Source organism: Megascapheus bottae, chromosome 4 (genome assembly GCF_031878675.1).
Source record: "Megascapheus bottae isolate mThoBot1 chromosome 4, mThoBot2.hap1, whole genome shotgun sequence".
In the NCBI taxonomy this organism is placed as follows: Eukaryota; Metazoa; Chordata; class Mammalia; order Rodentia; family Geomyidae; genus Megascapheus; species Megascapheus bottae.
The window spans coordinates 37,508,251-37,526,675 of record NC_143512.1 but is presented as its reverse complement, the minus strand read 5'-3'; the positions used below and the strand labels follow the sequence as shown (position 1 = coordinate 37,526,675).

At 40.0% G+C, this 18,425-nt stretch overlaps 1 protein-coding gene across 1 annotated transcript; it reads right to left on the bottom strand.

Moving 5' to 3' along the window:
• Positions 1–4,427: 4,427 nt before the first annotated feature.
• Rps23 (ribosomal protein S23) lies at positions 4,428–6,312 on the bottom strand. Its single transcript, XM_090331676.1, has 4 exons — positions 6,211–6,312; positions 5,588–5,747; positions 4,748–4,868; positions 4,428–4,623 (listed from the first exon to the last, which is right to left on the bottom strand). The coding sequence occupies exons 1-4, from the start codon at positions 6,212–6,214 to the stop codon at positions 4,477–4,479; spliced, it is 432 nt and encodes a 143-aa protein (XP_090187802.1). The 5' UTR covers positions 6,215–6,312; the 3' UTR covers positions 4,428–4,476.
• Between the last annotated feature and the right edge of the window lie 12,113 nt (positions 6,313–18,425).

Genomic DNA, 18,425 nt, shown 5'->3' with positions numbered 1-18,425 from the left:
AACACTACCAAACACAGGCAACTTCTTTTGACTGTTCTCAATTGTGATTAAAATAGAAAATTATAAGGTATGACTAAATCTGCTCACTGTTATATATATTGAAACAGTAACTGGTTCTCACACTAAGACTCCATTAGAAAACTCTGCTAAATAGAACCCATTCTCAGGAAAAAAAAATGTATTTGTACAGGCATACACAAGTAATCAGAATATTCTGAACACTGTTTCAGAAGGTTCCTAGATCATTTAAAACCTATCTGTAGAGTAAAACCAAGAATGGCCACTATCATACAGAAGACAAACAAGAGAAAATGCTGGGGAGCACTTGGGAGCAGGGCCTTTACATAGTGTTGATGGAATGTTGTCAAGCCACTATGACCATGTCATGTATTTTTAATGAAATCCATTAACTTGCACAAAAATGGTTTTTAAAAAGATGGCAAAAATAAAAGCAGACTCATCAATAAATTCCATTCATAGTGTGTTTCTTCACACACACAGACATGTCATGCGAGATGAAGAGGTGTGTAGTGACTGAGGGAAAAAGTACCTAAATAGAAATGTCAGACTACGTGTAATAAAAGAAAGTGAATGAAATCACCTAATATTTACTATACTCGTAACCTGTGAGGGACTAAAGAACAGGAAAATGGTCATTCTTAATCTCTCTCTCCTTCTCTACTCTTTCTCTCTCTCACACATACACACAGAGTACCTGAAGCCATCAAACTGCAGGGGGAAAAATCCTTATTATGAATAAATTCCCTAAATTCTATGAATTTAGATAAGACCAAACAAGATTTGCTGTAACAAAAGCAAACTATTCATATGACTATTTCCAAATTGTTAATGGACAAAACATGTTTCAACAAGCAACAGTACCAATACTCAGAACTGGAAATACTGCGTGTCAGTCATAACTCGCTTCAAATGTGTTACTCTAGAAAATAATTTTCTCCTGAGATAAGAATTTGTGGTTAACACATAACTACTAAAAGTTTTCATGCTTTGTTCTGTAATTCTTGTGGTGGTGACATTACCATGGCAATTACTAATTTTTAATTAATAAACTTAAAATTCATTTATCTTCTTCACAAAAAGTATCACTTGGCCAAATATGGTGAGGGATTGTGCACAAACTAGAAATGCTCAGTATAGCCCAGAAAGATAATCCTCTAACTACATAATGCCATAAGTATATGAGCTAATATTGTTCTATTTAAACAGATTTTATAAGCTAAAATATTTAAATATGTTAGCAATATCACAATTTATTATCTTTAGTCTCTTGACTTTATTCAAAGCCAATAAAAGAATTTAACTACTTAAACAACCTTTAAAGAAGACTCCAAGAATATTGCCCACAACTTGATATTGTGACCAAATCCTATCACTATTCATTTTCCTAGGATAAAATACATATTACAGACACTACACTACAGACACAGACACAGACACAGACATACATATCTATCTCCTTTTGTTGATTGTGTGGTTTGAACTCATACCTCTAAGCTCTTTTGCTCAAGGCTAGTGCTCTACCTCTTTGAGTCACAGCACTACTACCAGTTTTGAGGAGCTAACTGGATATAATAGTCTCACAGGGACTTTTCTATCCAGGCTGGCTTTGAACTGCGATCCTCAGATCTCAACTGCCTAAGGAACTAGGATTACAGGTATGAGCCACTAATGCCTGACTACATCTTCTCTCGGATCCATCATAAATGGGGGGGAGGGGGGGAAGCCACATATTTCTAAAGCATTGCTAACAGAATTTTTTACAATTCAGAATTTCAATATACATTTTTTTTTTCCTTTATTCAGTCATGGAGCTCGAATTCTGGGCCTGGACATTGTCCCTGAGCTCTGCAGCATAAGGCTACTGCCCTACTCCTGAGCCACAGCATCCCTTCATTTTCTAGTAGAGAAAAAACTCATCTAGTAGAATGATTCTCACAAACTTCTGTGCCCAGACTGGCATTGAACCATGATCCTCAGATCTCAGCCTCCTGAGTAGCTAGGATTACAGGTGTGAGCCACCAGCACTCAGCTAAGCACATTTTTTAAAAAATCAGTATTATCACCTTTTTCTCTTTGAAAGGTACAGACCAGAAAGTTTCTACATACCCAGCACATATTTATGTCTGAACTAGCCTAATTTCAACAAATATTTAGTATGGTCAGATGCAGGTAGGCATTGTGCCTTTGTGTTCCTAAGAGTAACCTCCTTTGGTCTTACTCTAACATATTAAAATAGGGCTGGGAGTTTGGCCTAGTGGTAGAGTGCTTGCCTAGCATGCACAAAGACCAGGGTTCGATTCCTCAGTAACCACATGCACAGAAAAAAGCTGGAAGTGGTGCTGAGGCTCAAGTGGTAGAGCTCTAGCCTTGAGAAAGTCCAAGGACAGTGCTCAGGCCATGAGCTCAAGCCCAGGACTGGCAAAAAAAAAAAAAAAAAAAAAAAAAAAAAAAAAGATATTAAAATAATTTACTCAGTTGCTACATTTAGGATCAGAACAAATAGTCTCTCCTCCAAATGAAGTAAATATTAGTCATATCACTGCAGTGTTTGTTTCCGTTGAAATTAACTCTAGGAAATGGGAATAGGTTTTTGTTTTCCTTTTGTCCTTCCTAAGGGGTAAGGAGGGGTACAGAAAAGGAGGGTGACCAAATGCAGCAGTGATACTCACTAGACACTATATGTAACTTGTGGGCGGAGACAGGAATAAAACACTGGGAGAGCAAAGCAAGGAGTGACAGTTGAACACACGCTTTACCAGACATAACCACTCTGTATATTACCTTCTGTGGGCTTTTTTTTTTTTGCGGGTCATGGGGCTTGAACTCAGCAAAGCGCTGTCCCTAAGCTCTTCAGCTTAAGGGCACCACCCTACCCTTGAGCCAAGCCCTACTTTGTCTTCTAGAGGTTAACTGGAGATGAGTCTCAGGTCCTTTTGTGTCTGGGCTGGCCTTGAACTTTGATCCTCAAATGTCAGCTTCCAGAGTAGCTAGGATTATAGGCATAAGCTACCTTACCCACCCAGTTTCTAAAATGAAGTGGCTGAATATAATCTGCGGGTGTGGGAAATCTCAGCAGTTATAGATAGCTAAGAACTATTTAGGTTTGTCAAAATTTGACAGTATCTGTTAACAAGTGACTTGGGGAATTTTGATGTTCTCTGTATTGAATGACTAATTTTGCTGCTTCAACAACTTCTAATTTGTTAGAGCTTTGTTAGGTAAAGAGCTTACAGATACAATCTGAGTTCACAAGAAATGTGCAAAATTTTTTTCTCCAGATTTCAAATGGCAACATTTGTATGTTTGTGCCTAAGGGAGTAAGAGAACAAGCTAACTTGGAAAAAATGTTCCTAGTTTTTACGTTTAGATAGGTAATCTGAAAGGTATAAAAAGGTTGAACATATTTTTGGCATGTCTGTTTATGGATTTCCTACCTTTATTCCATGATCAGTTTATATCCTTCTAGTTAACACTAGTATTGATGTGGCTCTTAAAATCAGGTTCTGTCTGTTCTATTTTTCACTTTTTCAAAATTAAATATTCTAGTTCTTTCCCTCTTACATACTATTTTCTTTTTGCCAATCCTGGGCTTGAACTCAAGAGCCCAGGCACTGGAGATAAGTCTCAGACTTTTCTGCCTATGGCACAATCCCTAGATCTCAGCCACTTGACTAAATAGGATTACAAGCTCATGCCACCTGAGCTTAATCAATTCCCAAGTCATTTTTTAACTTAAACATTTCATACAGCTAAAGTGCTATGATCCTAATGCCAAAAGCATGCTTTCGACTGCGCTTTCAAAATTTCAACACACCAGACCAGTGGAAGACTGATCATGACATCAGTAAAGTCTCATTTTCATGCTTCAAACTGCTTAGCATATACTTCTGTCAAGTTCTCATGACCACTGGAAAGTATCTATTTAAAACAAGATGCAGGGGGGGGAGTTTGGCCTAGTGGTAGAGTGCCTGCTTAGCATTCTCGAAGACCTGGCTTTGATTCCTTGGTACCACATACACAGGGAAAAAAAAAAGCCAGAAGTGGTACTGAGCCTCAAGTAGTAGAACTCTAGCCTTGACAAAAAAAAGGACAGCGCTCAGGCTGAGCTCAAGCCTAGAACAGGCCAGTAACTCGTCTTTTATATTTAAAATAGTAACCTAAGATTGGAGAATGCATTTTCCCAAGGATATCTAGGATCCTAGCTCAATAAAACCTGAGAATTGCTTGAGCACCATTACACATTCAATGAGTTTTCAAAGCATTCTATTCTAGAATATTACAAATTTGTTCAACTTTTAGTTATTTCAAGGATGCCATCTGTCTAGGTAAAGAAAACAATTGTTTTCATCTCTGAAGTTGGTTAAGCAGACAATATTCCTTTATGGATGCACAAAAAAGGAACAAGATTTTTTGGACTATGAAAATTTATTACAATTGTGTCTTTATCATTAAAATTTAAGATCTTGGTCTTTCCTTCTTGCCTTTGTATAGGGCCAAAAGAGACACATTGGCTACTTTAACGACCTTAAATCGGACTCCAGGAATGTCACCCACAGCATGACCTTTTCGACCAAATCCAGCGACCAGAACTTCATCGTTTTCCTGAAATAAAATAAGTTTATTTGGGATGTCATTCTCAATCACAGGATACCTACTTGGTTACGTAAACCTCCACTCAGATTAAAAACTGGGGAAGCCATGCCCACCCCCCAAATGAAATACTCACTTCAATAAAATTCAAGCAGCCATCATTGGGTACAAAAGCAGTGATCTTCTTGCCATTCTTGATTAGCTGTACCCGGACACACTTTCTGATAGCAGAATTTGGCTGCTTGGCTTCAACTCCTCTGAAAGACAAGTGACAGTAAAGTGAGCTAGCTTTCTGCTAAAGCAGAAATAAATTAAGAGTTTAATTAATTTGGTCTCAAATTCTAGAATTCCAACCACGCTTCAAATAGTACAATGGGAGTAATCTAATGTCTTTTACAGTTGTAAATGTAGGTAGCTGACCCCTTTAATCCAGTTCAAAGCCAGTCTAAGCCAAGAATGATCAAGAGACATAATCTTATCTCTGATTAACCACTAAAAGACTGGAAGTTGAACTATGGCTTTAAGATGATAGAGGACTAGCCTTGAGCAAAAAAAAGCTAGGGACAGTGAGTGCCCAAGCCTCGAGTTCAAGCCTCAGGACACGCATTCTCTTACTCAGCTAACTGGGAGCTTGGCTCAAACTCTAGTACAGTTGTCCCGCCAAGAATTAGCAGAAATCCAAATTCTAACCCCAATACTATGAGAAGTATAGTGAAATCATCACTAAAGTCAAACTGAACCAAATCCTATCAAATCCATATGGCTACATCTCATTGTATCATCAAGAAGATAAATTTAAAAAAAAAAGAAGAAACCCACTTTCTAATTCAGCAGGGTTCTATAACCTGGCCGGTAAATGCATCAAAGGAACACGGTCACCCTGAAGCCTTTTAAGAACCTTTACTACGGGGGAACGTTCTGGGTCGCCACAGTGAACTAATGTTCTAAGTTATAACAGGGGGCCTTTTGCACTTACACTTTTTCCAGCACAATTCCCTTTGCATGGGAGGCGCCCCCAAACGGGTTGGCCTTCAGGGCTGTGCCCAAATGGGCCTTCTTGTATTGTTTATCGTGCCACTTCTGGTCACGTCGGTGACTACGGAGCTTCCTGGCAGTACGGAGACCCCGACACTTGCCTAGGAGTTTAAAAAAACGAGAAAATTATCGTTACACGTGTAATCCCCTCGCAAACCTAGGATAAGCCCTCGCCTTTAACGCACCGGTCTCACCTGGACGAAGCCCTCAAGCCATTCCACCTCAGTCCCCCTGACCCCCCCTCGGCAAACCCTTCCAGGGGGCCGAGGCACTCGGACCGGAGTATTTCCCGAGGTCGGGGAACGGCGGGCGGGGGGCGCGTGGGTCCGCGGAGAGCTCGGGGCGCAGCTCCCTTCCCCTCGGCGGCGCGACCCGGAGGCCTTCGGCCCGCGTGGGTCCCGTTCCGCGCCAGGCCATGTGCCACACGGCGATACTCCCCCGGCCCTTCCTCGACAGGCCTCCACGCGAGCCCCCCTCCTTAGCTCTATCCCTAAACGCCTACCCAGTGCCGGGGACCCCACCAAGCCCCGCCCGCCATCCGCGGCGCGACCCCGCACTGCTCACCCATCCTGCCGGCGCCAAGGGCCTGAGCGAAAGAGCGAAGCCGTCCAGGAAGGAGCCACAAGCCACCGCGAGCCGAGCCCCGCCCACCCAGCTAAGGACCCCACCGCAGCTGGCTGTGCAGCGCCTGTCCCAAAATCGAGACCTCGTTAGAAATCGAAGTGTTTGCGCCACTTTCCTGAGCCGGAAATCTGCGTCCAATATAATGTTCTTAAAATTTCAGAGCTATCCAATTTTCATGGTTATTTCTTTTGCGGGTGAATGTAAGAGACTTGAACGAACGTGAACTACCAGTCCCAGAATACTCTGCGCATTAATGTCTCACGGCGCAGGCGCCCTCGGCAACCCCCGGGCGGGGCGGAGCTTGGAGGGGCGGAGCTTGGCGGTGCTAGAGGAAGTGGGAGGAGACAACGCTAGAACTTTAGACTTCTAAGCTTTCTTGGCCTTGTGGATCAGACACTCTCCAGACAGTAAACTGTAATGTTTGGTGCTGCCGTGTGGTGGAGTCATTGGAAATCTAAGCTTTGGAATCATACTGGGCCTTAAACCTGAAAGCTGCCATTTACACATTGTGCAACCTTGGATGATTTGTTTAGTCGAGTCTGTAAAAGCTGTTTTCTCAAAAAGAAAAGAAAAAGGAAATATGAACATTATCCGGGATATTAGTTAACTTTTGTGCTGGGCTGGCTTTGAACCTTGATCCTCAGATCTCAGCCTCCTGAGTAACTAGGATTACTGGCGTGAGACACCATGCCTGGTTTCAAAAAAAATTTTTTAAAGGTCTTTGTTCAGGGGTGGGGGGAGGGGGGAGGGAAATGGGGACCAAGACATGTGAAAGGGTATCAATGTATGTGAATCAATGCACCTTCTATCTGTCAAATATCATGTAACCCTTCATTAACTACAATAAAAAAATATATGAAAAAAATAAAAAATTTTAAAAAAAAGGTCTATGACATACAAACCCTTAGCCTAATTTTGATTAAGTTCTAAATACTAAGTCCCAGTGATTGTAAATAGAGATTCCCTCCTTGAACACTTGTTTGTTAAACTTGTCATTTGTCATTTAAAATATGATGTAAAAATCAACATGAATAAATTCTCTAATAAAAAAAAAAGGTCTTTGTGCGCTGGTGGAACCGCACTTTAGAGATAAAATGTTTTCATTCGTGTAAAGCGCGAGGAGACGTGTGTATGTATGAGTACCTACCACAGTAAAGCCGTTTTAATTCTTTTGCCTGAGTGCCATTGTAAAGTTTTGCACTGGATAATGCCTAAGTACAATTTATATTTTGGGGGGCATTACTCTGTTGTGAGAAGAAGAAACAAAAAGTCAAAAGGAATCCTGAGGTCATTTGGGGAAGGAATACTTGTAAAAATGCGGGCAATTATAGTGTGTACCTTCAGTGGTGATAAAAAAAAAGGATTCGAAACCTGGCGAGGTGGCTCACGCCTGTAATCCTAACTACTGAGGAGGCTGAGATCTGTATCATGGTTCAAAGCCAGCCCGGGCACTGAAGTAATTAGACTCATCGATATATATATATATATATATATATATATATATATATATATATATATATATATATATTTCGACTTTTTGTATGGTACAGCCAACAGGGTTTGCTGGACTAGGTTGTGACATTTATTACTAGCTTTTGCTTTCAAATGAGCATATGGGTGGCTCATTAATGAAGGGGAAATTCTGAAGAACATATTTTTTTGAGGCGAAATTAAAAGTTCTATATTGAATAACTTTAACTCTGAGATGCCTGTTTGCCAGCAGGTAAAGAGGGCAAGTAGATAATATGATGTGATGTTCAGGAAAGTCATCAAAAAGATATTATGGAAAACTGTGGTTTGGAATGAGATCATGGCAAGATAAACACTGCATGATGTCACTTATATGTAGAATCTAAAATTGTGCCAGGCTTGATGGTATATACTTAATCCCAGCACTTGGGAAGCTGAGGCAGGAGACTGTGAGTTTAAGGCTAGCCTACATTAAAAAAAAACTTGAGTCCAGCTTAGGTAACACAACAATATATTGTTTCAAAAATCAAAACAAGAGCTGGGTGCTGGTGGCTCATTCATGTAATCCTAGATACTCAGAAGTCTGAGATCTGAATACCTCAGTTCAAAGCCAGCCTGAGCAGAAAAGCCCACAAAACTCTAATCTCCAATGAACAACTCAGAAAAAGCAAGAAATAGATTTGGTAGAGTGGTAGAGTGTGAGCCTTTAGCACAGAAGCTTGGTGACAGCATCCAAGCACCAAGGTCAAGCCCCCCCCCAAAAAATCAAAACAAGGAAAAAAGTCCAGTCTCATAGTTAAAAAGTAGATTATTGCTTCAGAAATCACTAATACCATGAATCAAAAGACATAAGTCAAATGATAAAATTTAATTAGAAGATGTAACAACATGGAAACTATACTTGATAATTGTTGAGTAGATATCAAGTGTTCCTACTACAAAAATGATAGCTATTAATGGAATGTATATGCTAATTAGCCTGATCGAACCAGTTCTTACTGTACATGTATTTTAAAATATGCCAAACAATGAAAATATATAGTGAATTTAATAATTTAAAATAAATTACTCTTTTGAAAAAAAAAAGACGAAGTGATACAATGAAAGATTCCCAAGTTAAGTTGGATCATTGTCACACACTAAAAATGTGACTGGAGATACAGTGCTTAACAAAAGTTAACTTTTTTTGTTTTTGGTAGTTGGGCTTGAGCTCAGGGCCCGAGCTTTTTCATTCAAGGCTAGTCTCCTATCACTTTGAGACACAGCTCCACTTCTGGTTTTCTGGTAGTTAACTGGGGATAAGTGTTAGAGACATTCCTGCTCCATCTGGCTTTAACTGCAATTCTCAAGCCTCCTGAGTAACTCAGATGAAAGGTGTAAACCACTAGCACCTGACTAAAAGTTTGAAATTCTTAAACTTGGGGAAGCAAAGTACTTCTACAAATGAAAAGACTAAAAAGCCCTCACAAAGGAGTTAATCAACAGTCAATGTGTATTATCAGCCAAAGTTTACTATTACATTAGCTTAGAGAAGAATACTTAATTTTTATTTATTTTGTTGGTTTTACTTTTGTTTCAAAATCTGAATTTTTCACTTCCTGGTGAAAAGTTAAGTTGGGACCGAAAAGGAAATGGGGTCATCCTTTGATATTACACTTTAAATTTCTTCATTAGAGCTCTCAAAAAAGAATCAGCATGAAAAGCTAAAGAAAAAGTCCCCTGCCTATCACTAATATGCATTCAGTACTAATTTGGTGCCAGGCACAGGATTACTAAGGATATCACATATAATTCCTCTTAAACCTTTAAATAACCTGTATGTGGCACATGACATTATTTGGCTTATTCATAAAGAAGTAATTGAGATTTCTAGGAGATAATTTTTTCACTCAAATATGCTTGTTGGTTTTAATATTGGTTATGAGACTGACCTTTGATTCTCTTATAATTGAGGTGAAAAACAGCTAATGAATATTAAGTAAACATAACACAAAATAGAGAATAGTTTTCTGGGCAGCAAAATACCAGGAAAGCTAAGGATTGTAGTTGTTATGATGAATGTACTTTCATATAATAAGTTACTGACTGTTATCTTTGTATTACAAGAGATATCACCAAACAATTGCTATTTCTTAGAGCTCTCATAGTGTTGTTGAGTGGGTGCAGAAAAGCAGATAATTTTCCATCTTTCCTACTGTATTTTCTTCCAAATAGGAGTTCAATTAGTGAAACTATCTCTCACTTATTCCATGCATGTGGGGAAGGGTGAGGTGTGACAATGTTAAGAGGAATAGTCTAGACGTCGTCACCTTTCTCCTTGTCTCTTTTGCTGACTGAGCCTGTCATAGGGAACATGTGTCTCTTGTTCCTCCCAGGCAGGGCCTCTATCACCTAAATGAGAGCCCAGTCTTGCCATTATAGGCCGCCATTTCAAACTGGCCTCAAAGTCAAGATTTTCATGTCTCAGTGCTGAGATTGCATATAAGCATCACCACACCCAGGGAAGTCTCATTTTTGTTTTTTGCTCAGTACTGGGGCTTGAATTCAGGGCCTGGGCACTGACCTTGAGTTTTCTCAGGGCTAGCGCTGTGCCACTTGAGCTACAGCACCACATTTGGCTTTTTCTGTGTCTTTGGTACCCAGGGCTTCCTCACTGCTAAGCAAGCACTCTACTACTAGGTCACATCCCCAGCCCCAAGTCTTATTCTTTATACAATACTGGAGAGAGGTTAGTATTTCTCAAAGAAGAAACGCGGGTTTTTTTTTTTTGTTTGTTTTGTTTTGTCTTACAAGGTTGGCAGTTAATATGGGAGCATTTAGCTCCCATATAAGAAATTATTCCTAGTGCTTTAACTACAAAAATTGAGGCAGCAGTTGCTATGGAAATGTGACAAGTTGAAATCATAGTTTTAAGTGAGAATAAGAAGCAGTGAGAGCAAGACCTATGATTACATGCTCTATGTAACTACTGGTGATGAATGTTGAGTGTTTCATTTTACCTGATTAAATTATTAAATATAATCTTTCCTTTATCCAAAATGAATGAGATTTCGTATCCTTTCATTCCAGCTGCTGTTTGGTGCAGTGATTATTTCTTCTCACATTCGAAGGTGAAAATAAAGAAACAAGTGTATGCTTCCATGTAATCTTACTAATATTCAGGCTTCTTTTTAAAAAAATCCTGTTATTATAATTAAAGCTCTGTGTAGATCTGGGGAGGATTGACAAAGCTGTTCCTTGATGGCCTTTGTGAAATTCCTGGAAGAGAGCTATACTTCTAATATGCATATTAAATATTATTCTTCAGGTATTCCCTAGCTTGGCTGAACCAAACAAAAGAAAATAGGCTTCTATTTCAGCAGGGGCCTTTTGAGTTCTAAGAAAAGAAAGATAATTTTCCTCATTGCCTTGGGATATTAAATTTTAGAATCTTCTTCCCTGGAGAGATGTAAGAATTAAATTGAACCAGATCCATGCTATGAATTTAGTGGGGGATGGTTGATCTCTTGTGATCTAGGTGACAACTCTCACAGTAAAATATTCACCAGGATTATTTCTAGATTATAAAAAAATAAAACCCAGCATGTAAATGATTATAATATATAAAGCTATCAAAGGGAGCATAAATTTGGACATTTTATATTGCTATAATTTTTATTTTTAAAAGATTTTTATATAGAATAAGACTTTTTCCTCTTAAATTTAAAAAGAAAGGAAGAAGGAAGAAAAGGGATAAAAAGAAGAAATGAGGGATTTATATAATTATACAAAATGACAGTAGTAATTTTTCTATTGAGTTAAAAAATTACTTTTTGAATATGTTGGTCTTGCAGTCTTACTGATTTTAAGGACAGTTGCAATGAACAACTGTAGATGTGGCCATTTTGTGCACTGTGGAACAATGTGCTCATATATACAGGGATTTTAAAAGTTTACATAGATAAGCCAGGCGGGGTGGCTCATGCCTGTAATTCTAGCTACTCAGAAGGCTGAGATCTGAGGATTATGGTTTATATCCAGCCCAGGCACTAAAGTCCTCGAGACTCTTATCTTCAATTAACCACCAGAAAACTGGAAGTGGTGCTGTTGCTCAAAGGGTAGGGCTGTAGCCTTGAGTTGAAGAGCTCAGGAACAATGCTCAGATCAAGTCAAGTCCCATTACTGACAAAAAGAAAAAAAACATTTACATAGATGGGTTTTCAATTAAAATTTCCAAATTTATGTTGACTATTTAGAAAATAATATCTTAGATTTATCACTAAGTAGTTGCATATAGTGTTCTCTTTTCAACTAAGTATGTTGGGGATTTCTGTCCAAAAACATTATTATGCTCTTGTAATAAGCTGTGGGCTTAAGCATCACACACACACACACACACACACACACACATATCTATATCTATATCTATATCTATATCTATCTATCTATCTCTCTCTCTATATTTTTTTTTCCAGTCCTGGGCTTGAGCTCAGAGCCTTAGCATTGTCCTTGGACTTTCTCAAGGCTAGAGCTCTACCACTTGAACTTCGGCACCACTTCCAGCTTTTTTCTATGTATGTGGTCCTGAGGTCTTTGTGTATGCTAGGCAAGCACTCTACCACTAGGCCAAACTCCAGCCCCAGCACATATTTTTAAAGTGAGTTTACTCCAGTCAATTAAAATGCTGATTTCTGTTTCTGTCAATATGGGATCCTTGTAGATACCCAGTGAGAACATTTTTGAAGATGGTGGAGGCCTTTCCATTCTACTGAATACTTTTACTGCAACATTAAATGTATCATTTAGCAAATCTTTTAAATGAATTCTTTACACTCAAGCTTCTCTTGTGTTTTACTTTTATCAATCATTGTCTAGGGTGGTCGAGGGACTGCTACCCCCACATTTACTGGTTTTCTGGTTGCAAATTCTAAAGCCACTTATTGCAAACAATTATGTATTTATATTTCTACATCATATTGCATGTGAGGGCAATAAGTTGTATTTTTTGGTTGGTGATATATAGAGAGGTTAGTTACATTTGTCAAGTAGTGGGTACATTACTTCTTGAACTTTGATGCCCCAGGGCTACTGTTCTTTGGTTAAGCCTTCTATTCCTGTACAGTGCCAATCAACATTTGTTTGTCTGCTTTCTTCACGAACTTTATTTATTTATTCCCCTCTCCGACCCCCACTCCTGGGGCTTGAACTCTGAGCCTGGGCATTGTCTCTGAGCCCTTCAGCTCCTACCCCTTGAGCCACAGTGCCACTCTGGTTTTGTAGTGGTTAATTGGAAATAAAACTTCCATGGACTTACTGCCCGGGCTGGCTTTGAACCACAATCCTCAAATCTCAGCCTCCTGAGTAGCTAGGATCACAGGCATGAGACACCGTGCCCAGCTTCTTCATGCGGTTTTGTTTGTTTGTTTGGTTGGTTGGTTATTTTTGTGGGCCATGGGGCTTGAACTCAGCCTGGGCACTGTCCCAGAGCTCTTCAGCTTAAGGCTACCACCCTACCCCTGGGCCTGGGCATTGGCCCAGAGCTCTTCAGCTCAAGGCTATCACCTACCCTTGAGCCAAGCCCCACTTCCCGTTTTCTAGAGGTTAATTGGAGATAAGAGTCTCAGGTCCTTTTGTGCCTTGGCTGGCTTTGAACCTTGATCCTCAGATCTCTACCTCCTGAGCAGCTAGGATTACAGGTGTGAGCTACCATGCCTGGCTCTTCATGCACTTTTAATTGTTGTTATAAAGGTAATGTACAGAAAAGTTATAGTTACAGAAGTTAGATAGAGTACCTTTCTTTTGGGACAACGTTACCCCTTCTCTTGCTCTCACAGTTTTTCCCTCCCATCACCACCCACAACTTTTCACCATGGTGTCTAGTATTTTTGATGCATTTGTCACCCTTTGTCCCTTCATTTCTGCGCTCCCCTGATCCTCTCAAAGACAGATAAAGAAACCAAGACAAAAGGACAAGTAGGGAAAAACAGCAAGCAAGAAAAAAATGTTGGGCTGGGAGTTTGGCCTAGTGGTAGAGTGCCTGCCTAGCATGCAGGAAGACCCAGGTTCCATTCCTTGGTACCACATACATAGAAAAAAGCCGGAAGTGGTGCTGAGGCTCAAGTGGTAGAGTTCTAGCCTTGAGAAAGCCCAAGGACAGTGCTCAGGCCCAGAGCTCAAGTCCAGGACTGGCAAAAAAAAAAAATGTTGTCCAGAGTAGGACTTCTGTGTCAATTCACCTGGAGTGATTTACAACATAAACATGTCTTAATAATCTTATACATTAACCATGTTCCATAAACTCATAGTGAAACCTAAACTGAGAAACATTAACATTTAGAGTAAAAGCATTTATAACTACTTAATTTACTATCTTGATTCTAGTCAACTCAGAAACTGTTCTGATGGAAGTGAGTGAGAATCATGGCAGGAGTTTACTCTGAACTTGATCTTCATATGCCTGGCCCCTTTAAGGCACGTATTCGCAAGGAGCAAGGATATTTTGTTAGTGAAGTGGTATGACCTTGATTTTATTTCATAATTAATTTTCACTTCATGCCAGATGGCTGTGACTTACTAGTAAAATATGGAATTGATGTTCCAATTATAGTTAACTAAAAATTCAGGCTCTGGTGGCACAAACTAGGAATTAATTATGTAGCATTTTCATTAGGTTCATTCATTTATTCTGAGAATTATAAGTACCAATTTCAGCTCTAGGTATGCATTAGTAAATTGGACATTGTCCTTGATTTTATAAAACAAATCTTTTGGTAAGGAAACAGTATAGATAAACAAATGTTTTGAGTATAAATTGTAATATATGGTTACAAAAATTGTGATGTAAGTGAATAGAATACATTTAAGTCGTGAGATAATCCCCAGGAGGGGATTATACATGCACACTGAGTGTAAATCTGTGTGTCTGAAATATAGGTGTTGGGGTTTTTAGTCCTCTGTCCCTCCAGACCTGCGAGAGGGATAGAGAGAACACACTCTGACCAGGACGAGCTGAGAAAGGAAAGGACCCAACCCTCCCTCACCAGAGGACAATCAGACGTGTCAGTGTCAGGGAGACCCATCAAGGCAGGAACTCGTTTATTGAGGAAGTACATTTAGCTAATACAGGATGCAGAAGCCTATCAGCGCAAAGGTGGGCAGGGCGGAGTGGGGGGGGTAGGTAAAGAAGGGGAATCAGGTGCTGTCCTGAGGGCAGAAGTGTTCAGGGCCAATCCCAGAGGTAGGCTTACTTTACATCACAAACCACAGCCATGCCTTCCAACTAGGGGACAGGCAGGTTGGGTCCCAAAACCAGGAAATGAGCACAGGGCCTCAAGTTAGGCCTCCTTTTCTACAGCATAGGTTTCCATTTCCCTGATGCCCCACATATAGGCACGAGAAAGAACTGGTATCAAATGTAGTGGGAGAGAGTGGCTGAGGTCATGCTGTTGTGGGCTATGTGGGAGGTAGATCAATTTGGATTTTGAGTTCCTGTGCAAAGAAAATGGTCAATACTTTAACAATGCAATTTTTGATCTAAGGACTGTATAAATAAAGACTGTATTCCCTACATGCTACATGTTTGTTTTTTTTTTTCTCAGTCTTGGGGCTTGAACTCAGGGCCTTGGCACTGTCCTTGGGCTTTCTCAAGGCTAGGCCTTATTACTTAAGTCACAGTACCACTTCTGACTTTTTTCTATGTATATGGTACCTAGGAATTGAACCCATGGCGTCATACGTGCTAGGCAAGCACTCTACCATTAGGCCAAACTTCCAGCCCTGATACATGTTTCTTAAGTCTTAAACTCTTCAGTCCAATTTTCAGGCACTTTTACCTATAGAAGTACAGCTCTATATGGCCATATATGACTATATATGGATACATTTTTCATATTCATTCTATCAAATAACATTAATTTAGAAATATATTGCAAACCAGAAGATGAAGATAGCAACCTGAGTTCTTTTTAGTTGAGATGACTGAATGGATATACAGTTCCTGTTTTCAATGAGATTGTTGAAGGAAAAATTTGCATGTGCCTCTATGTTTTCTGTATATGTTATGAGTGAGGCACTCATGTTACCTTCTTCTGGAATTTCTTTTCTGCTTTCATAATGAATAGCCTTGAAAAGTAGGAATAGTTCTCTTTCTTAGCAAGTAGCAAATTTGTTTACAGCCTTGGAAGATGGAGATTGAGTTTCCCTACAGAGTAAAGGTCAGGGGGCCTCATTAAACTTTTATGACTGAGCAGAGCCAGCGGCACTCTTTAAGTATGTTAGGCTTTCATTGTCATGACAAAATACTTGATAAGGACAACTTAAAAAGGGAGAATGTTTATTTTGGTGGGTCATCACAGTGGAAAGAGGGTGAAGCAGAGGAGGCTTCTTACCTCATGGTAGCCAGGAAGCAAAGAAAGCCCAAAGCAGCTGAGGCTAAGATATACTCTTTAAAGGCACACCTCCAGGAACCTACTTCCTGCAGCCAGCCCCTGCATTCTCAGAGGCCATTCTATGAAGTCATCAACGGGCTATCCATTGATGAAGTTAATACCGTCAAGAGCTGTCACCTCTCTATAGTGCTAACAGATAGGGACCGCACCTTCAACACCTAGGAGCTTTCTGCAGGAACACTGCATCTGTTACAATCAAGCCCAGGGGTTTTCTCTTGAAATGAAGGCCGGTGTAGATGCTATCCATCAGGGCCCATGCATTGCTCCATCGGCAAAGAACCCTGACATGGATTAGTGATGATCACGTGGTTTGTTGTATGGTAGTGAAATCCTTTGTTTCTCATTCAGGAGTCTTTTCTCTTCTGCCAACAGGTATATAACTGGCAGCCCAACTTGTCATCTAAGTGGCCAGTTTCTAAGTGGGTAAAATCTCAGCCCTCTCTCAGATTTTTTTTTGGGGGGGTCATGGTGCTTGAACTCAGCCTGGGCACTGTCCCTGAATTCTTCAGCTCAAGGCTTCCACCCTATCCTTGGGCCTGGGCATTGTCCCTGAGCTCTTCAACTCAAGGCTACTGCCCTACCTTTGAGCCAAGCCCCACTTCCCATTTTCTAGAGGTTAATTAGAAGAGGCTCACGTTCTTTTGTGCCCAGGCTAGCTTTGAACCTTGATCCTCAGATCTCAGCCTCTTAAGTGGCTAGGATTACAGGCATGAGCCACCTCGTGCCAGCCCAGCCCTCTCACAGTTCTTTAAAGAGATTTCTGAGTAATCTGAGCAAGCAGGTGCAATACCAAGCAAATAAGATTTGAGTGCTTTTCACCCTACAGACACACCATTAGCATTTGCCACTGCTCTTTTTCGAAGTCACAAGGTGAACTATTCTCAGACACTCACATCTTAGGTGTGAATCCTATTCTGAAACATGTGTGAAATTTAACTCTTAGTTATTCTGCTGTGAACATTCTTAACAATAGAATGCTATAATAAATTTTTAGGCTCATCGGGACATAAAAAGCTTGATTTAAAATTTAAAATTTTCTGTTTGAAAACATTATCCGAGCATATTTCTATAAAAGATTCTCACACAACTACTAAGGGAATTTTGTTATGGCTTCTCAATCTCACTGCCATACCAGATGCTCTTGAGCTCTCATTTCCTCAGGCGGATTTGAGGAGCAAGACCTGCCACTGCTACCCCGAGAGACTGAGAACTTCTGCTTTTCCAGCTGCAGTTGATATTCTGTTTCTGCATGGTTAATGCAGTGGCTATGAGTTTAGTGTCCTGACATAGCACCTGAATTTTACTGGTTTGTATCGATTTCAGGCTAGGAGAAAATGTTAACAAGTCTTTAGAAGTATTGTTTGACATTACTGTTTCAGGTGAGTTAAATAAATATATTACTAAAATTCAGTTTATGGTTTTTTTTTTACTTTCAGTGTGACTACTAGAAAATTTTAAATCATATATGTAGTTCTATTGAACAATATTGTTCTTGATTCTTGTTCTTCAAGTAGGCCTTGGTTTAGGCTCACTGGAGCAAAACGATGAGATTTAATCTCAAAATTATCTAAACCACAAAGGATTAGGGGTGTGACTCAGGTGTATAGGGCCTGCCAAGCAATCCTGAAGCCCTGGGTTTAAACCCCGGGACCAAGGGGAAAAGAAAAGCCAAGCTCTCTAAGGAGCTCAAAAGGCTGATACTTTATTTTAGCAGGGGATTTCTGTACTGTGGCATTTTCATTGTATTGTTGAAACTGCTAAACATTTGAGAACATTATTTCATGTTCTAACATACTGTTTCTGTTTTGCAGCCCTTTTAGAGAGAAGAATGGGAGTAGAGACTAGCAAAGAAGTACAAATAGGTGCTCTGTTTGGCTAACCACTGAAATAAGAAGAGGATTTCATTTGCCATCTCAACCTTTATAATAACTTGTTTTTCAGTGGTATTGGTGTTTGAACCTAGATCCCATCCTTGCCAGGCAGAAGTTCTACCACACTGAGCCCTGCTCCTAAGCCTATGTGCTTCCAGAGTTTAAACTCAGGACTCTTATACTTGGTCAGGTGGTCTACCTGAGCAGTGCTTTCATCTTGGCTTATTTGTCTGTTATTTTGGAAATCGAATCTCATAGATTTCTTTTTCTGCCTCATCTGGACTGGCCTCTAATTGTGATCCTCACAACTTCAGCCTCCTAAGTACCTATTATTGCAGAAATGAACCACTGTTCCTAGCGCCCCCCCCCCCCAATTCTTTGTGTGTGT

Excerpts from the sequence above, each read along its gene's own strand:
- Rps23 (XM_090331676.1), bottom strand. Across the intron at positions 4,869-5,587 it reads GGAATTGTGCTGGAAAAAGT|AGGAGTTGAAGCCAAGCAGC; the intron begins GTAAGTGCAAAA and ends CTTGTCTTTCAG. Across the intron at positions 4,624-4,747 it reads GCTGCTTGAATTTTATTGAA|GAAAACGATGAAGTTCTGGT; the intron begins GTGAGTATTTCA and ends ATTTTATTTCAG.